Raw genomic sequence first — 23707 nt, 5'->3', positions numbered from 1 at the left:
CTACCACCAGGTGAACAGGAACTTGTAGAAGAAGTCATGTGATTTGAAGCGAAAACCCTTTTCAGCAATGTGGGGCTGAAAGGATATTTTATAACCTTTGGCTTCAACATCCATTTGAATGCAGTCCAGCAGATCACCAATACTTGGCGCTGCCTTCCAGGGACCAAACTTCACCACAGATTTTTTATCCATGTCCAAGCTGTTCAAGGCATCCTGACATCTGACCGCGTCCTCCTCACTTCTGACCACGCACACGATGACACTGGACCGGCGGGATGCGACGGCTTCCGCCCTCGCGATGCGGATCATCAGTTCAATGTTCTCGCTGTAGTTGGGCACACGAGCCAGAAACTGCTTCCTCGCCACGAGCTCCCCGAAGATCTGCGGGGAGTCCTCTAGCTGCTTGATTAGAGGTTCGATGTCGTAGAACAACGCCTCCTTGTAGACGTCCTGGATGCACTGGGTGGGCACTTGGTTACTGCGCAGGTACTCCAAGATGTATTTGAAATAGGTGCCTGGCCTGTCGATGAAGAACCTCCCTTCGGAGTCAGTCCTGAGTTTGGGCTGGCCAGTGAACATCTCTGCCAGCTTGGAGCCAGGGTGTTTCTTTAAGGTGCTCAGCGTTGTCGTGTACATCTCCCCGCCAACATTTAACTCCACGATTGGTGACAACTGCAGATATCACAAGGGGACAAAAAAACACGTGTGTTACCCATCTGAGGTTGTCAACACGGAAGTGTCAAGGAAAAGGAAAAAAAAAAAGGTGACTGCAGCTGAAAATTGGAATGACGGTGTAAAGAGCACTGCGAGGCCCCATCCCTTGGGGGACAGGTGGGAACAGCCACCCCATTTATTGCTAAAAGCAGATGCAGGATGTTTATACAGCCTTTATAACCAGAGCAGCAGAGACTTGGACATTTCTAAATGGCTGAGTGCTCACCACATCTTGGGGACGAAGGAAAATGTTGTTTTGCCAGTGAGGAAGAGGCACAAGAAGTACCCTGCCCAGGAAAGCTGTCGGTGACTACAGGATTTGACGTCGATCCCCTAAGTCCCACGCAAGCATTTTCCCTGCTGGCCCCTGTCCTTCCAGCGAGAGTGACCTGAGCTCCCACCTTACCCACATGCAGAGGGACAAGGACCAAGCTCAAAGCTGTGCAACTGCATTCCTCTCACCTAAGCTGGTGTTTTCTCTTAAAAGGAGGAACTAAAGCTCTTTGAAACTTCAGAAATGGGTGGCATTGGCTTCTGCTTGTCTGGGGGTTTAGTTATAAATACTGAAGTAAGACACAAAAATCCAACATGTCAGAGGTGGGGGACAGAAGCTGTTTAGCAAAGCACTTTAAAAATGCATGATAGCTTTAGCTAGGAAGTAAAGGGAATCATTCATGCAACTGGCATGCATTTAAGAAGGAAGAATATAAAGTTTGGATTTTTGTTTGGATTTATTTTGTTTCACCATGCATTCAATACCACTGCTTGAAACACATTGGAAGAGGCCTGAATGTCCGCAAAGCTGGACCTGGTGTCTATTCTGACCTTCCTGACGGTTCAGTGCTGAAGAGTTTTAACAGCCTCCCTTTGCACTCAGTCATTTCTTATAGTACTCAGTGGAGGAAAAGGAGAGGGAAGAAAGGAGGCAGTTATTTTCCCTCCCGACGTCACTGCTGTAATGCAAGTCACATGCCTGGCTGGGATCACACCTGCCATTGGGAGGGCATGAATCAATAAACAACCCTTTTTTCCAGGACCTCACCTGCTCTTTCTTGGATCCAATCGCGCAAGGATCTGCTTCAGTGCTGCTAGTCACATGCCTCAGGTGAAGCGTGTGCTTAAGGGCTTAGCTGGATCCCACAGGTACAGACCCACGGGATGACGTGAGCTGATCTCACAACTCACGCCAAGAGGAGGGGAAGCTCCTGCTGCCCTCTCCCCTTTCCACCCTTGTACCTACCTACGTGCTTCTGTTGCTCCCCTTGTGCCAGCTCTGCTTCTCTTTCATCTTCCAGAGCTGAACTGGCTCACGGAGGATTTAACAAGCACCAGAGCTGGCAGAAGGAAGGGACTAGGAAGAGACAACCCGGAGCAGGGGGAAACCTTCCCTTTAAACAGCAGCAAGCAGAAATTTGCTCACAGCCTAGGCAAGCCAGGGAAACAACAGAAGATTCAGGCCAAAGACCCAGCTGGAATATTGCTTTGCCCTGCTGTGGGTGGCTTCATCTCGAGGGCAATCATTTATGCTAGGGCCAAGGAGACATAAAAAATGATTCTGTCTGAGACTGTCTTGTGATTTCCACCCACTGAAGAACATGGCCTTAAAGCTGTTTCTGTAGTAAAGCCTCTCAGTTAGGAAATTTGCCATTAGTCAAGTGATAATAACAGCTTTCCCTGGCAGGGATCATTTGATAGGAGGCTCTCTTGCTTTTGAGCAGGTGCTCCTTTTTCAGATGGCAGGTCAGATGTTTCATGCTGTTTGTCACTAATACAAATGGATAACATGTTCTTCATTAATACAGTAGCCCAACTAACCTTGTGTTCTCAGACCTTGATTAACGGTTTTGACCTGGGACCAAACTGGTTCCCGGTGGACTGGGAGCACTGGCACCAGCTGACTCCCAGCTCTGTAATTAGCCAGCGAGGGAACACTTAGAAAGTCATTCCACCTATCTGTGCCCCAGTTTATTAATCTGCGAAACAGTTACCTCATTTTGCAACCTACACCTCAAAAATGCAACACAAGAAGGTTGGATCTGTTAAAGACAGAGAGGTCTGGGTGACAGGCTGTACAGCTACAACAGAGAAGGCAAACTGGTTAGCGACAGACTGAGGGCAGGGGAGTGGAAAAGGAAAACATCATCTGATCTTGTCCCTAATTTCTGCCTAGTAGGGCACTGCTTGTCTCGAGCTTGCCATTAATTTTCCTTAGAGGTAGAAAAACTACTGCTCCCAGCTGATGATTCTGCACATCTACAACACAGGGCAGCTTTTACATCATGAGAGACCCTAAGAACTATTGAAAAACCCCACAACTCAAAACAGGCTTTTATTTAGGGATGTGACCAATTAAAATTCGTATTAAATTAATTCCCCTTCTTGTCAAAAGAGAAAAAGAACCACTCTGGTTATTTGCTGTTGCCAGGTCTTGTATACCTGCGAGGGACATGGCCCTTCTGTAAGCAAACTGGTGCAAACAGGTCGGAGTCAGACACAGCTTTTTACCTAGAGTCCTCTTCTTGGTCACATATCTGGCAAGCCCTGGTGTCTTCAAAATGGCAGATGGGGGTAAAAAAACCCTCTAATGTAGCCCAAAGGGGATGATTTGATCCCACAGGATGAAACTCTGCCCCAGAGTCCATACCTTACTCACCGTGTGCAAGCTACCAGTGACCTGCTTCCCAAGGGGCTTGTGCTCCGACGAAATGCTCATCTCCCCCGGGAGCTGATGGCTCAGCGGTGTGGGAAAACCTGCTGCTCAGTGCTCGGGCCCTGCCCCACACGCAGGATGGCTCCTCGCCGTGTTCCAGTCCTCCTTCACTTGTTTTTTCTTCAGTGGGTCAGTTTTTTTCCAAGCTCCCAGCCCAGCCACTGCCCCGGAGGCTTCAGTTTGCTCCAGGCACAGCCCTGGTACAGGTTGCAGGTGTAGGGAGAGGGGAGGGAACAGGCCGAAAGCGGAAGTATTTGCTCATTAGTTTTCTGGCAAGGAGGAAGGTGCAGGGTGGACTTGGGCTGGGTGCCAGCGCACACCTCCTGAAAGACTATCTGTGTGGTGACTAAGAGCCAAATAATCCTTTCCAAAGGAGGCCCAGTGCCCAGAGCACCTCTGAGGAGCCCCTCAACGTGTGCCTGCGTGACCGCCTCTGCCTCGCGAACCGGTTGTATCGAAACCAGTAAACATTTTCACAGCTTTTTGGCCTCTGTGCGCTGCTGGTTTAAACCACAGTTTATCCCAAACCATCTCATTGATCTCATTTGTCGTCTGTATCGATGTCAGTCTGTCCAAGTTGGTGGCATTTTCTTCCTTGCCAATACAATCTCTGGGCACTGAGTAATTTGTGCAAGGTAAATAAAACCAAACCTGAATGTCTGCTTGAGCCTGAATGATTCTTTTCAACTGGTCATGAATATTTGATTAGTATCTTTGCATGACATTGTTTTCTAATATCCTGTATCCACCAAATATCAGAAGTGGAGAGCACCACAGATTTAGTGGTAGTGGGACTGTTTCTCGCAGCATCATCAAAACATTCACAAGGATGTCTCTGTTAATTTTCTAAATGCAGAGGGTCAAATCAGAGTAAACCTAAATAACCTTTCCAGATCTGGACCACACACCTGCAGTCTCCTTGGTTTTATTCTAGGTGTTTTTGAGTGCACTGTTGCTTTCAAATTTGTCTTCAGGCCACTCATCACTTCTGTGTCTTTGTTCCATTATGATGGCAAAATTGCTGTGGTCATGATTGTCCAGAGGTGTAAGTCATTGTTTGTAAGGATAGACAATATCTTTTATTAGATCAGCCGACATTGATGGGTAAAAACATCCAAGCTTTAGGGCACATGAGGCTTTCTCACGTCTGTCAGCTTCTGTTTCAGCTTGCTTGGGTTTTTTTCCCTTTTTTTCCAGTTTCTGTTGGTCTAATAACAGGTGTTATCTCCTCTACCAACCTTGCCTCACTCTCCTTCATTTCAAGCTGCTTTCTGATACCAGCAACCAAAGGGAAAATCTCAGGCAAATACAGCGCTTCCTAAAAATCTTCCTGGGGGAAATTTTAATGATGAAAACCAACAGTGTGGTATATAAGGAAACCATTTGCACAAAATGTGCATTGTGCTCATGGACACCAGCGTTGCTGGTTTTGCATCCTCCAGGGATTTTTCTGGATCTGAATCCGCCCAGAAGACAGCATCAATCTGACCAGAAGCTTGAGGCATGGAGCAAAAAGTTAGAATTTGCACTCATTCACCCACCTTGAGAATAAAGCCAGTCCTCACCCAAAGCTCCATCAAAGCTGGACCCAGATTCGTTTGAATGCTTTATGCATTTGGGTGAACCTCTCATCGAACCCAACTTACATTTTTGCTTCTGCTGCTCTAAAGCATCCTGCGGGATCCTCAGTAATAACCTGTGTCTGCGTTATCTCTGCTGCTTTAAATAGAAGGGCTTGAATTTTCCTTTTGCCAGACCAGAAGAATTAGTACTGCTGGATGCACTAGTGAGGTCTGCTTGCAATAAATTTTAAAAAATCAATGCTTATTGGAAAACAGGGAGAGCTGTAACATCTGCATCTCTGTGCCTTTGATTCCTGCAAATCCCACTCTTTAGGCTGGCTTACATAGATGCTTCAGAAAATACCCTGGATATAACTAAGAGGTGGAGCTCATACTCATTCCATATGGCACGTCTTCAGTGCTGGAAGTGATAACCTTTGCTTCTGCAGCTGCAGCTGCAGAACTGGACAGACAGGCAGACCATCACCTCTCTGCTCCCACAAGCTTTTCACTAGGGAAGGGTGAAGAGCAGTAGAAGAGGTTACTTTGTGCAGAAGTTCATCTGGAAGGTTTCCCCAAACCAGAATCAAGGGTGGCTGATGGGGTTTGAGGCCAAACCTTCAATGCCACAGTGCAGGTCCTTACCACTTCAGCAAACAGAATAGTTGTTAGCTGATGTCCACAACTCTTTTCAACTGCTAGGCCAACCACAGCTGGTCCTTCAGTCTGATGAACATACTGGCCTGGTTCTTCCAGTCTCTTATTCCTTTTTTATATCTTGGCCACTTTTGCTGGCACACTGTGGGACAAAGAATCAGCCTGAAATTCTGTGAAGTATTTTGGCTGGAAGTCACCATGTATGTGAAAAGTCTGATTGTTATTATTTGTGCTTCTTCTGGGACATTTTAATCCCACCAACTGCACAGAATCATAGAATCGTAGAGTCGCTGAGGCTGGAAAAGACCTTTAAGATCATCGAGCTCAACCGTAAACCTAACACTGCCAAGTCCACCACTAAACCATGTCCCTAAGCACCACATCTACGCATCTTTTAAATACCTCCAGGGATGGGGACTGAACCACTTCCCTGGGCAGCCAGTTCCAATGCTTGACTACCCTTTCCGTGAAGAAATTTTTCCTAATATCCAATCTAAACCTCCCCTGGTGCAACTTGAGGCCATTTCCTCTCATCCTATTGCTTGTTACTTGGGAGAAGAGACTGACCCCCACCTCACTACACCCTCCCTTCAGGTAGTTGTAGAGAGCGATAAGGTCTCCCCTCAGCCTCCTCTTCTCCAAGCTAAACAACCCCAGTTCCCTCAGCTGCTCCCCATCAGCCCTGCGCTCCAGACCCTTCCCCAGCTTCGTTGCCCTTCTCTGAACACGCTCCAGCACCTCAATGTCCTTCTTGTACTGAGGGGCCCAAAACTGGACACAGTATTCTGGGTCCAGCCTCACCAGCGCCGAGTACAGGGGAACAATCAGCTCCCTGCTCCTGCTGGCCACACTATTCCTGATACAAGCCAGGATGCTGTTGGCCTTCTTGGCCACCTGGGCACACTGCTGGCTCACGTTCAGCCGGCTGTCGACCAACACCCCCAGGTCCTTTTCAGCCAGGCAGCTTTCCAGCCACTCTTCCCCAAGCCTGTAGCATTGCATGGGGTTGTTGTGACCCAAGTGCAGGACCTGGCACTTGGCCTTGTTGAACCTCATACAATTGGCGTTGGCCCATTGATCCAGCCTGTCCAGATCCCTCTGCAGGGCCATCCTACCCTTGAGCAGACTGACACTCCCACCCAGTTTTGTGTCATCTACCAATTTACTGAGGGTGCACTCGATCCCCTCGTCCATATCGTTGATAAAGATAATAAACAAAACTGGCCCCAGTACTGAGCGCTGGGGAACACCACTTGTGACCAGACACCAGCTGAATTTAACTCCATTCACCACAACTCTCTGGGCTCAGCCATCCAGACAGTTTTTTACCCAGCAAAGAGGACATCCATCCAAGCCATGAGCAGCCAGTTTCTCCAGGATAATGCTGTGGGAAACGGTGTCAAAGGCTTTGCTAAAGTCTAGGTAGACAACATCCACAGCCTTTTCCTCATCCAATAAGTGGGTAAACTTGTCATAGAAGGAGATCAGGTTAGTCAAGCAGGATCTGCCTTTCATAAACCCATGCTGACGGCCTGATCATCTCATTGTCCTGTATGTGCCACGTGATGGCAGTCCAGACGATCTGCTCCATAACCTTCCCTGGCACCGAGCTCAGACTGAAAGGCCTGTAGTTTCCCGGATCCTCCTTCTGACCTTTCTTGTAGATGGTGTCACATTTGCTAACCTCCAGCCAACTGGGACCTCCCTGGTTAGCCAGGACTGCTGATAAATGATGGAAGGTGGCGTGGTGAGCATTTCCGCCAGCTTCCTCAGTACCCTTGTGTGGATCCCATCTGGCCCCATAGGCTTGTGTGTGTCTAAGTGGTTTAGCAGGTCATTACCATTTTCCCTTGGATTACGGTGGGTTCATTCTCCTTCCCATCCCTGTCTTCCAGCTCAGGGGGCTGGGTACCCCAAGAACAATTGGCCTTACTATTAAAGACTGAGGCAAAGAAGGCATTAAGTACCTCAGCCTTTTCTTCATCCTTTGTCACTATGTTTCCCCCCTCATCCAATAACGGATGGAGATTCGCCTTAGACCTCCTTTTGTTGCTAATGTATTTATAGAAATATTTTTATTGTCTTTTATGGCAGCAGCCAAATTAAGTTCTAGTTGGGCTTTGGCCCTTCTAATTTTCTCCCTATATAACCTCATGACACCTTTGTAGTCCACCTGAGTTGCCTGCCCTTTCTTCATAAGGTCGTAAACTCCTTTTTTTCCTGAGTTCCAGCCAAAGCTCTCTGTTCAGCCAGGCCGGTCTTCTTCCCTGATGGCTCATCTTTCAGCACATGGGGACAGCCTGCTCCTGCTCTTTAAGATTTCCTTCGTGAAGAATGTCCAACCTTCCTGGGCTCCTTTGCCCTTCAGGACTGCCTCCCAAGGCACTCTGTCAGCCAGGCTCCTAAACAGGCCAAAGCCTGCCCTCCGGAAGTCCAGTTCTGCTGACCCCACTCCTTACTTCTCCCAGAATCAAAAACTCTATCATTTCATGATCGCTATGCCCACACAGCCTCCAACCATCACCTCACCCACAAGTCCTTCTCTGTTCGCAAATGACTTGCTTTAAGATGGCATTTTTCAGTCCTGCTATACAAATTACTGCCAGATGGATTTTTTTTTTCCCCTTTTCAATAAGGACTTAATTTAAACTGTGAAATTCATCTGATCTTAAAAGAGGCCTTAGGAAGAACTTATCGCTGCCTACCCATGGGGATTTCGTGCTTTGCTTTTAGGTGGTCATCAGAGGTGGCATCCTGGATTACTAGGACCACACATCTGACCTGTTTGGTGACACCGCTTTGCTGGGCAAGCATCCAACTCTGCATCAAAGCCCTCTGTGCCTGCATTAAGTGGAAACAGTCACTCTTACAGTTTGCCACTCCTCCTTTTACCCCACAGTCAAAGCCATGCTGAGGAAACCAGTGGGTGGGGGAGCAGCCCATGAAAGGCAGAAGTGGGATCAGGGTTTTGGAGGGGACCGGAGGAGGCAGCTCTGACAAGGCTCTCAGCAGTCCATGCTGCTGGTGCAGCTAGCTGAGACTGGCTTGAATTTCATTCTTCCCTTGAGAAGGAAGTAAAAAGCCAAGACCATGAAAGTCTCCATAGCCTCGGGCAACCAGGATCCTGGGATTCCCACAACCAGCAGCTCCATTGTAGCTGCTGCTCCACAGCTCCTGGAGAGGTCTTGGCCACGGCTGTGCTGTTTCAGGGAGTTTAGTGGGGTTTCTCCCTTTGGGGAATGGGATTTGATTTGTATTAAGCTGGAATTTCCACCCAGGATCTCTGTTGGGCTTTATGTTACCAGTTGGCTTGGATGCCTGAAATCCTTCATCCTCTGGGCCTTTTAAAGCTGCATCTGATGCACTGATGGTCTGCTGGGGATCCACCTGCTTGCTGTTGGGCAGAGAAAGAGGTCTGAGGATGTTTGCAGAGGAGATCAAGCAGGATCAGCAAGGTCCTGTCATTGAAGGGGAGGCTGCTGAGACCTACTGGAGAAGCTGGCTGCCCAAATGGGTCACAGAACCATGAGGAGGACAAGGGAGAAGAACCAGTTAGATGTTCTTCATTCCTCTTCCAACTCCTCGAGTGCAGCAGTGCTTCAAGCCTTCTGCCTATTCTGCTTGGGGTGGCCACTGGCTCTGACATTTCTTTTGTAGACACTTCAAAAGTAGATTTGCCTCTGCCCACATGTTTTTTTTAGTGAAGAGGGATATTTCCAAGACTGTAAGCTCTTTCAGGCAGGGAGCATCCTTTCACTGTCTTTGTATGAAGGACTAGCCTGTGCCTGGACCTTGTACAAGCAACCACAGTATGAATCATAAGAATAATCGTACTAGTGCTGAGAACATTGTGTCTGCCAAAGAGTGAATAACTTGACAATGGCTTTGTGGGGAATAAATATGTCTTTTGTGAAAATTGTATAAATATGTACATAACAATGAACTGGAACATCTCTATGCTGGTACATACATCAGTTTGGAAAATAGCATTATCCTTAGAAGTATTTTTAACAGATTTCCTTAACACGTTGAATTGGCAGCTTCTGTTTAAGAGAATTAGATCAGCAACATTCAGATTTCGGTTTTATGTTCCAGTCCAAGTAAATACACTAAATCCAAGGGGAAAAAAAAAGAATGACATGCTTAAAACAGGAAGGGAAATGAGAAGTTTAGATGTGGGGAAGCATCTGGGAACAGCTCCTGTTTGCCCTTCTCCTCTTGTTCCCTCTTCTGCAGTATCTAAGTTTCTTGAGGGAATAAAGCCCTTTTGCTTTGGACCATTTGCCTGGAACATGGAGGATCCATAGTCAGTCTCCACCCTTCATGGTATATTGCAGCCACTTAGCATTATCACTGCTGGGAGTGATGATAAATCAATGGAAAGGGCACCTATAGAAGCTGATTCCCAGGACCCACCTGCTCCAGGGCATCTCAGTGGAGGAGATTCCTGTGGAAAGCTAGGGAATGAGCCAGGTTATTTTAAACAGTGGTGGACTGGGTTAACAGAGAGGCAACAAACTTGGCACAACTCTTCTGAACCCCCATGCGGATAGTATTCGCTCCAGCTGGGACTTGGTGGGGCATCCCAGTCTCTGTCCTGGAGTTTGCCGAGGGATGCAGCAAGGCAAGCCAGGTCTCTTGCAAAGGTCACAGGAAAAACAGGGGGGTTTTGTCTTTTGAAGCACTTTCGATTCCTGCAAATTGCCAGGTTGCTCTGGTGACCTGTGGCCAGCCTGCGCAATTTGTGAAGCAACTCTTTGTCACCGCTCACGAGCACTCGGGATCCAAGAGCTTACTGTCCTCACATCAGCTCTCACTGGCATCGCTCCATCTGCACCCTGCATGGCCAGATCCTGGGGATTTGTTCCTAGTGGAGCCAGCAGTGCCCGGCGAGGGGGAGACCCTCATGTGGGCAAACTTCTAGCATAGCAGGGTGAAGCGTGATGCAGCTGAAAAGCAAAACCATCAGCAGTCTGCTTTAGCTCTGCTCGGGAATTGCACCGGTGAAGCTGGGCTGGTGTCTCTGCAGTCCAGGAGCCACGCCTAAATCAAACAGCCATGCACTGTGCAAACACTGTCGGCATTTCTACACACTGCCTTCCAGCCGTTTATCAGCTCCACCCACCTTCGCAGACGTGGGGAGCGCATGGCTGGTGGCTTGTATCAAGATCTGAGCTGGCTTTCGACAGGCCCCAGGACACCATCAAAAGCCAAGAGAGCAAAACACCTCCTGGCCAAGCAAGTGCATGTGCCATCCCCAGTGGATGAATGGAGGGAGGCATCCTCAGGATACAGGCTCAACCACTCATACTGCCATCAGTCAAAACAACCCAGCAGGCCCATCAGTGTCCACGCTCCTGAGAAACCACATTATTCTCCTGGTCCTCATGCCCATTGACTTCTTTCCCATGTTTGTATCATGTTCAGCTTAGGTTGTAGGCTTTCCTGGAGCAAGAAGCCAAACTAGATACAACAGCGCTCTCTTCTTGCCCGTCTTTATCTCCTCATGTGCTTCCCCTTCCTGAGCTCTCCCCCAACTCTTGACATGCCGCATGGAGGGTGTGGGGCAGATCTGAGTGTATGCTTACTACTATTCCCAGGTCCCTGTCGCACAGCAGTCCCATTGAAGGTGTTGGCATGACTCCATTTAGTTGGTCGCTCCATCTTGAGGGATGCTGGGTTGTCTCCAGTCCAAGTTCAGGCTGATGCTGTCAGTCTAGCCAGAAAAAGGACTATCTACAGAAAAGAGGATTATTTCAATGTAGTCTCTGAAGGATGGCAGCCCAACCAGTGGGTTTATGCCTGGCCTTGTTGCTGAGGCTACAAATTGCTTCTCCCAAGCCAGTGGTAGGAGAGGAGATGCTGGGTAGTCATGGAACAGCAAGGCTTTTCCTAAGACCATTTGCTGCCAGCTAGACGCACAGAAGCAAGACTTTGGCTGCGTATCTCTGGGACCCTGTGAGACCAAGGCTTTGATCAAGAGATCCTTGGACATCTGCTGTGGAATTAAGCTGCTGGGGAGCTAGAGGAAGGATCTACACTTTTGGGGCTCCCTCTGGGTATACGTGGCAGATATCCCTGTCCCCCTGGTGAGATGCTCCTGCCAAAGGGGTATTTTTTCCAGCACCTCCTCCCTTTATTTGGGCTGTTGATGCAGTTAGATGGTTTTTACAGTCCCCATTTCACACATTATTCACGTTTTGCTCACACTTGCCACATTACAGCAGCTCAGACTGGGTGGAATAGGGGCATTTCCCAACATTCACACCGTTGCAGAAATGCCTTGTTCCCTTTGGGGACCTTCAATGCAATTATAAATTCTGGTTTCTATCCAGTCCTGCCCTGTTTCCCTGATGGGTGCTTGGACACAGTATTAGCAACAGTTTATGGATACCTTAATTTGTCCTTGTTCAGTGCTGGGCTTTTCAGGGAGTGTCTCTCTCTAAGAAACCCTGGGAGAACAGGATGAAGCAAATGAGAAATTGCCCTTGCTCTGCACATCATGCCTTCTCCTTAAGTAAAAGCTCTGAATGAGTAAGGAGAAGGGGAAGCTGAGGACCAGAGTGGCAAAAGGTTGACCATAGAATCATACAAGGAGTGCTGGGCAAAAAAAATACCATTCAAAGGTCCTGAATTCTATGTCATAAATTCTCCTCCTTCAGAAATCTGAGTCTGCTCCCTCCCCATGAGAAGTCTTGTCTGAAACAAAGATTAACATGTATGTATATATATATAGTACAATGTATATGGAGTGTATCTCTGTATAAGATGTGCATATGTATCTTACAAATATTTTTGTCCCCTCTCCATGTATATGTGGGAGTCCTTTTTGTTTGCATTCTGGTTTTGAGCTTTAAAATGATTGCATAGCACATTTTAAGATAATTCCCTTAGTCACAAGGGGCAGCAAGTCTTTTTCTTAAACAAATGACTAGAGCACATGGATGCACACAGGGAAAATATTAAGCCCAGGAGAGTGAGAGAGGCTGCAGTGTTTTTTGGCACCCATCAGACACCCCCAAACATGCCCAGTTATAAAGGTTTAATACCAACCATACACTTTAAACCGGTAATGCCTCTCTACCCCCTATATTAGCATCCTTGGAGCTATGGTTGGGTAAGATGTGGGAGTTTGTCTCAGAACTCTGCCTGGTTGGTAGACGGGCTGCAGACAGACCTGGGTCTTCCAGCCCTTGGGTCTTTCCCCATGGCCACAGCAGGAGAAGGCTGAAGAGCAATAGTGGGAGCACCAGGCTTGAGTTATCCTCCTTGCTGAGACACTTTCCCAGTCCCATTGCCCTACACGGCACAGTCTCATCTTTTCAGCCTTGGTGGGTCCCCAAAGTTTCAGGGAAGGTAAAAACAAATGGGAAAACTGGGCAAAAAATAATATGTCTTTTCTTTTGCCCAGCACCATCAGTCAATGCTTCTGGGGTAGTTTTGAGACTGTGCAGATATTTAAGCATGACTGATTTTGAGATAGCATCTACTGTTGCTCAGGATGTCAGGGCAGGGGGTGTGGTGGGGGGATGCCTTGAAGCTGCAGGGAATTTTGTTGTTAAATTGTGAAATAAGTTTTCTCTTTTTTTTTCTGTGCTATTGGAGCTTCACTAAAATAAAAGCAAGGGTTGAAGTTCCTGCTTTTCTGTTTCTTTACAATGTTGTGGAGCTTCAAAGTGCTGCTGAGCAATCAGGGCCCCACTGTGGGGGTTAACATGAACCCATGACAAGGCATGGAGCTGCCTCCAGGTAATGGGAAGAAACAGGGGAACCATCTGCAGAATATTTGCTCATTTTAGACTGAGACTTTTAGAGCTGATGAGTCTCTGATTTCAGTCTGAAGGATATTATTTCACTTTTGTGATACGGCAGTTTTGGAGAGCATGTGCAGCAACACAACTGGACCCTGCAGCCCAGGGTATGGTCGCAATCCTCCTCTCACCACAGATGCTCAGAAATCTCCAGTTTCTTTAATCAAAACTGCAAATCTGATGGAAGATTGGTGTTTGTTCAGTCAAAGCAGTGCTGTTTCAACAGCTGAATTTGTTTTAAAATGGGCTGAAGAGGCAAGGGGACACCTCCCTCTAGTGCCCAGTTCAGTAGGACATCCCCAGAGTGGTGTGTCTGGGAGGGAAGGACTCACCTGGAGGTGGGACCCAGCCTGTCCTGAGGGCTCCAACACCCTTGCAAAGGGCTTGCAGCCCCTGCCCACCCACAGTTTTTTTTGCCGAGAGCTTTGACCCTTCTCCCCCCAAAGTTCGAAGGGATCAAAGGTGAGCAAAACCCTTCCTTCCTGCTCACCCCAGCTGAGCATCCCCACCTCCTCCTCTGCTCCTGGCTCTGGAGGGAGCCACGGCCAAGAAGGGAGGAGGCAGAATTGCCCCCTGGTGTTGCTGGGGCTGGTGGGGATTGCGGCAGGTTGTTTCCAGGGCTGTGTGTGGTGGAGGTGGTGCTGGGTCTGAAGGGCTGGATGAGTGTTCTCCGAGGGGAGGGATGTGCAGGTGCCGATTGGGTTGGGGAGCTGAGAAGTTGGGGGTCCAGGAGAGGAGGGGATGTTGGGGAAGGGAAGGAAGGATGCTGGGGAGCAGGTTGGGATCCCAGCACCCATCACAGGATGATGGCAGGATTACACCAAACTTTGCAAAGCATGAGAGCCAGAAGGCTGGTGGAACATCCATCCCAACGCAAACCCAATTTCTGCTCCCCAACAGAGAAACCCTGCTCACCTCCCTGCACTGGAGCGTGGCCTCAGTGGCCAAGGTCCCACCATCCTCATGGGCTGGGAGCTATGCAGAAGCGACAGCTGGTAGGAAACACAGGACACATTTGCACAAGGCTTTGTGTTTCATTTCAGATCAGCCTTGGGAAGCAATTACATTATCAAAGAGACCAAACCAGTTGGGGGGGTTTAGGCACATGCAGAAAAAAGCATCGCTTCAAAGGTACAGATGCCTTCTACAAAGTAATAACGTGAAACACTCATTTCTACCCTGCAGAAATTCCCCTGGGACAGGGGTGAAACAAAGCAGCAAGGTTGCTGGCAGGATTGGCTATGGGGCAAGTTGGATGGTACAGGCAGTGACCAGTGAGAAGACAGCCAAGCTCTGCGCTGCTCATGAAGGACTTTCCTCGGTGGGACTTGGTGCAGGAGAAAAAGTGCCACTGGGCTGCAGATGACGGATTGCCCTGTGGGGATAACCAACACAGCTTGGCTGGGACATCCTCATTCCTGGCCATGTTTCCCCCAAAACAAGAGTTAACATTGCAAAGTACCCGCTAATGCTCCCTGTTGTTGCTGTTACCTTTCTATGATCTCCATTTCAGTACAAGGAGCTTGGCCATGAGCCCCATCTCTGGCGGGGCACAGGGATTTCTCCCCAAGGGTTCTCAGGGATGAAAGTTCCCCCACCATGGAGAATGGGTTTCCATCCCCCAGGGTAGGGGAGAATTGAAATATCCGAGATGTTTGCAGGTGGCATGTCAAATTTAGACTTTTGGAGACCTGAAAGTGCCAAATTGCTCCCGAAAAATGACTCTGTTGCAGTTTCCATCACAGAGAAAAGAGAAGCAGCCAGAGCACCAGTGTCTGGCAGCTCCTGGAGTCCAGAGCTCAGGGTCCTCCAACCATGTGGCCCTTTTTTCCCTGGGATCTTTTGTGTCTGCCCAACAGCAGCCAGACATTGCCTATGCTGCAAGCTGGGGAGTCTTGGGGAAAACGTGGAGCTAACAAAGTGACCTTTGTTCAGTGGCACAGCGTGCACCAGTGGGCAACTGGGAAAGACAAATCCAGGAGGATGTATCTGTTGAGCAACAAAGTGCAGACTCATAACTCCTGGGATCTGGGGGTGTGATGCAAACACTGGAAAGCCACCCAGCTGATGGGGCAAGAGGACAAAGTATGTTACCCCTCAGCCAGCTCCTCCTTGGCAACTCCCCAAGCTCTTACGTCAGAGGCTGAGGTTGCAGGCTCAAGAGCTAGACTGATATTCACTGAGACTCATCTGCTCCAGGATCTGGCTATACCTCCGGGTGAGGGCTTTGGTGTTTTTGGTGAGGTCTGTCAGAACTTGCTGCAAACCATTGACGTGATGGGAGAGGCGTTCTTCCAGATTACTGTCTGAACCCTCATCTAAGGCTGTATCGGCCTCGGCACCAGTCTGGTTCTGGTCGGTGACGGAGGCCAGGCCTTTCTCCACCATGGGCTTGATGGCCTTGAGCAGCTGGTAGCGCTCGTAGAGGTCCGTGCGGCCGCCCGCGGCCGGGGCCGCCCCCTCCTGCTGCGGGAAGACCCCTCGGAGCAGGCTGGGGAACATCACCTCCTGCTCCATCTTCTGGGTGGCCAACAGGTACTGCTCCATGGCCACACGCCCACGGCCCCGGCAGCGCTGCTCTGGGCTCTTCTCGGGGTGCCGCCTGCTCCCCGTCCCCACCGAGGGCTTTTTATGCGGGGCCGGGGCGCGTCCCTGCTCTGCTGTGCTCTGCTGTGCTCTCCTGCCAGCGGGGGCCAGGCTGGACGGCCACGGGGCCGGGCTTGGCTCCAGCCCAGCTGGGGCTCGGCCGCGCCGTGTCCCTGGCTCTGTGCAATCTGTCCCGGCCCAGCTGCCCCGTGGTCTTCGCCCGAGCTGGCCAGGGGTCCTGCTGTGTCACCATGCCGGGAGCGGGGCAGTGAGGAGGGCAGGTGCCTGGAGCATCGTCTGTCCAGTCCCGAGCATCCCCATGGCTCCCAGGGCCCAGGGAGGGTGGGTCCAGTGCCTGTCCCCTGCTGTGGACAGGCTGGAGGCAGCACCATGGGAAAGCTACCTTGATTTGGGCAGTTTTGAGAAGTGAGGAAGGAGACGAAGTGATTTTTTTTTCTGGAGAGAGGGAGTCAACCATATGCCCTGTCCGGCCACCCTCCTTCTTCAGGGCTGGTCTGGGGGTCTCACACAGCCCACCCTTGGCAAGTGGCCTTGATAACAAGCCCTGCTAAAAGAAGAACATGACAATAAACAGGTTGTACCTGTCTGAAGGGTTTTTGCCCAAAGCTGGTTGCGTTAAGGAGCAACATGACCATCAGCTGGATTAAATAGTGAGCAGGGAATTACAAAAGGGACTTTTAAACGAAGAAGGAGTCGGCCTGAAAGGAATGGTCAGCACTCCCAGTGCGAGGGAAGGAGCTCGGAGGGGCGACGGCGGGGACCAAAGCCTGTTGGACGCTGCCAGAGGCAGCCCTGCTGGCGTGGCGGGCTCTGCCCGGGCCTGGCCGAGGTCCCTCCCCACGAGACGCCGAGGGCAGCCTGCAGCCAGCTCCTGGCTGGCAGCACGGGGGGCACCGGGCAGGGCAGAGCCAGGGTCAGCGCTGGAGAGGCTGGAAGGCGCCTCTGGAGACGATCCGGTCCCAGCCCTGCGCAGGCAGGCTCAGCGACGGGGCCGTGTCTGGTCGGGTTTGGCTGTCTGTGAGGACGGGGACTCCACCGCCTCTCCGGGCAGCCTGGGACAGGGTCTGGCCGCCCGCGCTGTCAGAGACACCAAGGGCTGTTCTGACGTTGAGATGGGGTTTCCTGGGCTTCGGTTTGTGCCCGTCGCCTCCCGTGCCGTCACTGGGCACCACAGGAAGGGCCTGGCCCCGCCGTCCCCAGCCACCATTAGGTCTCTGCGCACGTGGGTGAGGTCCCCCTGAGCCTCCTCTTCTCCCGGCTGAGCAGTCCCAGCGCTCTCTCGGCCTCCCTCTCCTCAAGGGAAAATGCTTCAGTCCTTTCAGCGCCGGCACGGCCCTTCGCTGGGCTCTCTCCAGCGCGCCCGTGGCTCTCGTGCTGGGGAGCCCGGGCCGGACCCAGCACCCGGACGCGTCCCAGCAGGGCCGAGCCGAGGGGAAGGATCCCCTCCCTCCACCCCCTCCTGGGGGGCTGGTGGCCACCTTTGCCCTCGGGACACCTTGCTGGCTGCCGGCCAACCTGGGCAAGCAGGGAGCCAGAGCTGGAGGGTGCGGGAGCGAATTTGGGGGGTGCTTTCCCGCCGGCAGCTGCACGAGCGGGCGGTGGGCAGCGGCAGGGGGTACGGCTGCGGCCAGAGCACCCCCGAATCCAAAGGCAGGGGTGTGCAGGCAGGGACCCTGCCCTCCGGGAGGGGCGGGGGAGCTGGCAGCCCCCCGTCCTTGGGGACGTGCAGCGTGCGCGTAGGGCTTTTTGGGAGTGGCCAGGGAAGGGTATTTGGAATTTCTTACTGATTTAACGTTTTGGGTGAAAACTGTGCTTTATCTCTTGTCTTCCTGATAGCGAGCCTGCTTGGCCAGGTCACTGCTCTCTGGTTAATTAGACGTCCTTAAGCAGATACAAATAAACCTGCAATGTGATTTGTTTCAAGGATGTGAATGGACACGCTTGTTGGGCAACAGTGCCAGTGCCCCGGGCATCGATCCAGGGCAGCACGGAGCCAGCATCCCCCTGCCACGCCGGAGAGGGCCTGATCTGCCCCGTGCACCCCCGTCCTGCCAGGGACCGGCGCGGGGTTGTCAAGGACAAAGGCCTTTCCCGTGACCATCTCGCCTCTCTTATCAGCCACGTCCAACAGCGGTGGCCAGCAGCAGGGCACCGTTCGGGGCTTGACGCGTCCCCGGGGCCAGCGTGATGCAACGCCCTGCAATCGGAGCAGGAAGGGAGCCGGGCGTCCTGGGGGGTTGCAAGTGGCCCAAATGTCATCAGCGTGGCCTTCCAGCTGGCACAGACCCTTGCTGGGAACATCTTGCCTCTCTCATCCGTCGTGTTCAACGGCGGTGATGAGCACTTCACCCGATGTGCCGCTACGATACTTCCCCGGGCACCACGAGCCTCTCCAGCTGCCGAGCGCGCTGCCCAAGCCAAAAGCCATTGCTGGAGGTGCCCGCAGCCCTTCCGTGCTGGGACCACCGTCTTCTCCAGGAGACACACACCCCCTCCTTCAGCTCCAGCCGTGTAAACCTCCAGAGGGACATCACCTCCTTTGTGGTCCTCACCTCACCGGGAACCAACGTCCCTCCATTCCTCATGGTTCAATGGAGGCAGAGGAGCTCCAAAGGCAGGCTGGAGACCCCATGTCCACCTTCCAGCTCCACTTCTCCCCTGGCCTGCGCTATCGCACTCCATCGTGCAGTGGCATTGCAATGGGGACGGCTTAGGTGTCTCCTAATATCCCCCTTGTACTCCACTTTCTCGGGATAAGAGAGAAGGCTGCAACCTTGCCAGGGCTGAGGGAGGACACGAGGGCAGATCTGCCCCGACATCCTCCCGCTGGCTGGGAAGAGTTGCGTTTGCCCACGTTTTGGGGCACTTGGTGCTGGGCAACACCTTTGCAGATGCCGTGGCTGCCCTTCCCAGGTAAGCAAGAAATTCAGAGCCACGAGGGAAGTCACCTGGAGGCACGTGGCAGCAGTGCGAGTGGGGTCGGGGATGAGCCCACGGGAGGTGCAATGAGATCCTCAGGTCTTTGCGTCCGCAGACTGGGCATTTGGGCAGGCCTCCCCCTGACCCGCCATCCTCCTGGGGAGCCCGTCCCCTGCCGTGGCTCAGAGGGAGGAAAATGCCACCACACGTGTGTCCCAGTGTCGTCCCCAGCACCGCCTGCTGTCGGATCCCCCGATGTCTGCGCCTCCCCTGACACCGCCAGCGCCAGCACTGTCCTCGTCCTTGCTCAGACCCGCTCGGCGCCCTTTCAGCTGCGGGCTGGCCTTGCCTCCAGCCCCCCGCTGCCCCCTCACAGCCCCCGACCCCCCGGCTGGCCACTCGGCCACAGCGGCTGCAGACCCCGTTCCTGCTGCCCGTGCTCGGGGAGGACACGCCGACGGCGACATGGCCTTGACAGCCGGGAGCAATGGCCTGATGCGGCGAGAGGAGATGGGACTCTCCAATGTCACCCACTCCTAGACCCAGGTTTGGGGTCCCGGGGGCGGCTGCTTCCCAGGGGTGCCGAGACCTGCAGCTCCGCTGCCCCTCGGGCCCGGTCCCCAGGCTCAGCCCTGCTTGGGGCAGCTCCAGGGCAGAAACCCTGATGGGCAGGAGAACGGCGTGGGCAGCTCTGGGGCACAGGGCAGCAGCAGCAGCAGCGGTGGGACAGCCCCGGGGAGGGCTTTGGAGGGAACCCTGAGCCTGGTGACTGTGCTGTGCATGGGCTGACATCTCCCTCCCGGTGCACAGCAGCGGGGCTCAGCGGCCATCTCGCTGTTGCATCTCTGGGCTGTGCCTTGGGCAGATTCACACCCTTTTGTGCACAGAAAACAGGCGCCAGCTTCTGCTGCTGTTGCTGTCGATATAAGGATGAAATTTGGTGGTGCTGTCGAAATAAGGAAGAAATTCCAGTGGTGAGGCACTGGAAGAGGTCGCCCCGAGAAGCTGTGGATGCCCTGCAGCTGGAGAGGGCTCTGATCTACCTGATCAGGGGAAGACATCCCTGCACGCAGCAGGGGCTTGGACGAGATGGTCTCTGAAGGTCCCTTCCAACCCAAACCATCCTGTGACTTTGTGATTCTTTTTCCCTTCAAATTCCCCATCGCTGCATGAGAAAGTCCCCTCCCGGCAGAGCCAGCGTCCCCCAGCCCCACGCCGGGGCACTCCTCGAGGGCTCCAGCAGGGAAAAGCACCACACTGACAAGGGCTTCATGGGGTTCATTTTATTAGCAAAGATCAGGGAAAACGCCCCTCGGAGTCCAGGTACCAGCTGGAAAAGGGCTCGACAGTCACAGGGGACCGTCGGAGGTCGGGGCCACCGTGCAACGCTGCTGCCTTCGTGCCGCTCTTTGAAAATAAAGAGGAGGGCACGAGCTGTGCGGCTCTTCTGATGGGCCTCCCCGCACAACCAGATGCTTCTTCCTATGAGGATAAGGCACCTTCTGGTTCTCTGGTGGTCCCAACCATCGCCAGCGCGCGGTGCCGGCGCTGGCAGATCAGCTGCCGCGGAGCGGGGAGGGCGAGCGGGGCTGGGGAAGAGCCCGCGACGGTCAGCGACGGGGACGTCCTCTCCTTCGTGCCACCAGCACCCATCCTGCAACGGCAGCTGCCCTTAGCCCCAAAGGCCATCCCGGGGGGAGACCTGGCCCACCAGCCCTGGCTCCGTAGATCCCGAACCCCCGGAGTCTCCTCACGGAGGGGTGGGGTGGGTCCCCTCCTTCAGCATGGAGGTGGAGATCTGCGGGTAATTGAGGGGACGGCCCCCATTTCAAGGCTTGTCCCAGGGGCTCCCCAGCCCTGCAGTGTGAGGGGCCTCCCCGGGGACATCGGCCACCCCTAGTCCCGGTGCCCCTGGGCTCCGCGTGCCCCCAGCTCTTACCTGGCGGCCGGGGCAGGGTCACCAGCTGGGCTGGCCCTCGCTGGGGCTGATCTGCTCCAGGATCTGGCTGTACCTGCGGGTGAGGGCGTTGGCGTCCCTGGTGAGGTGGGTGAGGACCTGCTGCAAGCCGGCCAGGTGGTGGGACAGGCGCTCCTCCAGCTGGGCATCCACCGCGTCGCCGTCGTCCGAGGACGTGTCGGCCTCGGCGCCGGTCTGGTTCTGGTCGGTGACGGAGGCCAGGCCTTTCTCCACCACGGGCTTGATGGCCTTGAGCAGCTGGTAGCGCTCGTAGAGGTCCGTGCGGCCGCCCGCGGCCGGGGCCGCCCCCTCCTGCTGCGGGAAGACCCCTCGGAGCAGGCTGGGGAACATCACCTCCTGCTCCATCTTCTGGGTGGCCAACAGGTACTGCTCCATGGCCACACGCCCACGGCCCCGGCAGCGCTGCTCTGGGCTCTTCTCGGGGTGCCGCCTGCTCCCCGTCCCCACCGAGGGCTTTTTATGCGGGGCCGGGGCGCGTCCCTGCTCTGCTGTGCTCTGCTGTGCTCTCCTGCCAGCGGGGGCCAGGCTGGACGGCCACGGGGCCGGGCTTGGCTCCAGCCCAGCTGGGGCTCGGCCGCGCCGTGTCCCTGGCTCTGTGCAATCTGTCCCGGCCCAGCTGCCCCGTGGCCTTCGCCCGAGCTGGCCGGGGGTCCTGCTGTGTCACCATGCCGGGAGCGGGGCAGTGAGGAGGGCAGGTGCCCGGGGCCTCTCCTGACCCAGCACCGCGACATGGCCACTCCTGGGGCACCGGGAGAGTGGGAGCGGCTCCTGTCCCCCGCGTTGGGCAGGCTGCGGGCAGCAGCGCTGCCGGGGGGCGTCACCTCTCCCTGCTCCCTGCTGCCATGCACTGGGAATGTGAACCCCTGGGGACATGGAGCAACCTCCATCCGCAACTGCCGGCCTGGGGGTGGTGGCAGCCACCGGTGTGGAAAATCTCACTGGGGATGCACTGCCGCATGGGGTCCCACCTAGGATCCAGGAGACGTGGGATGGGACCAAACACCGCAATGGAAAAATCCCACGGCGCGGAGCCACTGCTTCCCACGGGGGAGTGCGGACGGGGCCGCCGCCTCCCCCACTGCCCCATCCCGGGGCAGAGGCCACAGCTGGGGCAACAGCCGGCACTGCCCGTCCCCACGTGTCCCTGCGGCATGTGGCAATCGGGGAAGATTGTTCTATTTGGGGAAAGGCTGCAAGGTCCCTTGTCCCTTTTGCAATCCTTGGTGGTGGCAGCTCTCCCACCCCCCCCACCACGTCCCAGCCAGGTGCCCGTGCTGCCGCCCATCCTCTGCACCCCTGACCTGTCCCCTCCGCCCCTCTTGTCCCTGCTAGGGTGCCCCCAGCATTTCTGGGTGCCCTGCTGTGTGGCCCAGCACTGCACCGGGGTGGGCGGGTGCTGCTGGCCCCGTGCTCTTGGGGTGCCTGGGCCACCACGGAGCTTCCCGGAGGTGCATGGACGTCCCAGTGTCCCCCCGGGGTGCAGGAACCATTTTTGGCTGATGGGGTCCCTGGAGGCATGGCGGGGGCATGGGAATGATGCATCTCCCAAGACTGGGGATCTGGGGAGCGACCTGGGGCTGCAGAGCCCCCATATCCCCCTGACCCACTGCCCTGAGTGCTGCGTCAGCTCAGGAGGATGATGCAAAAGCTGAAACAAGGGAGCAGGGGGGCAGAGTGTCTCCTGTGTCCTTCTGCTGCCAGAGTCCTGCAGTGTCCCTGCACCTCCCAGCAGCTTTAGAGTGGCCCAGACACACAACGTGGCCAAGCCCCTTGCTGGCACCTGCAGCATCCACACGTCCAGTGACAGCTGTCACTGGTGGCTGCAGACCAGTGTGTCCTCCACGAAGCCCAGGGTGAAGCTCTAGCTGAAGGATGAACGCAGCCCACCCTGGGGGGACACTGGGACGTCCATGCACCTCCGGAAAGCTCCGTGGTGGCCCAGGCACCCCAAGAGCATGGGGCCAGCAGCACCCGCCCACCCCGGTGCAGTGCTGGGCCACACAGCAGGGCACCCAGAAATGCTGGGGGCACCCTAGCAGGGACAAGAGGGGCGGAGGGGACAGGTCAGGGGTGCAGAGGATGGGCGGCAGCACGGGCACCTGGCTGGGACGTGGTGGGGGGGGGTGGGAGAGCTGCCACCACCAAGGATTGCAAAAGGGACAAGGGACCTTGCGGCCTTTCCCCAAATAGAACAATCTTCCCCGATTGCCACATGCCGCAGGGACACGTGGGGACGGGCAGTGCCGGCTGTTGCCCCAGCTGTGGCCTCTGCCCCGGGATGGGGCAGTGGGGGAGGCGGCGGCCCCGTCCGCACTCCCCCGTGGGAAGCAGCGGCTCCGCGCCGTGGGATTTTTCCATTGCGGTGTTTGGTCCCATCCCACGTCTCCCGGATCCCAGGTGGGACCCCATGCGGCAGTGCATCCCCAGTGAGATTTTCCACACCGGTGGCTGCCACCACCCCCAGGCCGGCAGTTGCAGATGGAGGTTGCTCCATGTGGGCTCAAGCTGCACCAGGGGAGGTTTAGATTAGATATTAGGAAAAATTTCTTCATGGAAAGGGTAGTCAAGCATTGGAACAGGCTGCCCAGAGAGGTGGGGGAGTCCCCATCCCTGAAAGTGGTCAAAAAACAGGCAGACGTGGCACTCTGGGACATGGTTTAGTGGGCACGGTGGTGTTGGGTTGATGGTTGGACAGATGATCTTAGAGGTCCTTTCCAACCTCAATGATTCCTAATTTTTACATTCATTA

The 23707-nt window shown here is 54.1% G+C and overlaps 3 protein-coding genes across 5 annotated transcripts; all 3 read right to left on the bottom strand.

Moving 5' to 3' along the window:
- On the bottom strand, positions 1-3427 carry KCTD14 (potassium channel tetramerization domain containing 14). 3 transcript variants are annotated; one of them, XM_009489481.1, is made up of 3 exons: positions 3151-3163; positions 2893-2921; positions 1-672 (listed from the first exon to the last, which is right to left on the bottom strand). In XM_009489481.1, exons 1-3 carry the CDS (start codon positions 3161-3163, stop codon positions 1-3), a joined length of 714 nt encoding a protein of 237 aa, XP_009487756.1. The 3 variants fall into 3 exon arrangements, with proteins under 3 accessions (XP_009487756.1, XP_075583913.1, XP_009487755.1); XM_075727798.1 differs by lacking the exons at positions 2893-2921; positions 3151-3163 and adding an exon at positions 3359-3427; XM_009489480.2 differs by lacking the exons at positions 2893-2921; positions 3151-3163 and adding an exon at positions 3368-3427.
- A 12184-nt stretch (positions 3428-15611) lies between these two features.
- On the bottom strand, positions 15612-16001 carry LOC142597135 (mid1-interacting protein 1A-like). Its single transcript, XM_075727581.1, has one exon. It carries the CDS (start codon positions 15999-16001, stop codon positions 15612-15614), a length of 390 nt encoding a protein of 129 aa, XP_075583696.1.
- A 4936-nt stretch (positions 16002-20937) lies between these two features.
- Positions 20938-21333, bottom strand: LOC142597133 (mid1-interacting protein 1-B-like). Its single transcript, XM_075727579.1, has one exon. The coding sequence runs from the start codon at positions 21331-21333 to the stop codon at positions 20938-20940; it is 396 nt and encodes a 131-aa protein (XP_075583694.1).
- Positions 21334-23707: the final 2374 nt, after the last annotated feature.

Source organism: Pelecanus crispus, chromosome 1 (assembly GCF_030463565.1).
Source record: "Pelecanus crispus isolate bPelCri1 chromosome 1, bPelCri1.pri, whole genome shotgun sequence".
NCBI classification, from domain to species: Eukaryota; Metazoa; Chordata; class Aves; order Pelecaniformes; family Pelecanidae; genus Pelecanus; species Pelecanus crispus.
This window is presented reverse-complemented; position numbering and strand designations above follow the sequence as displayed.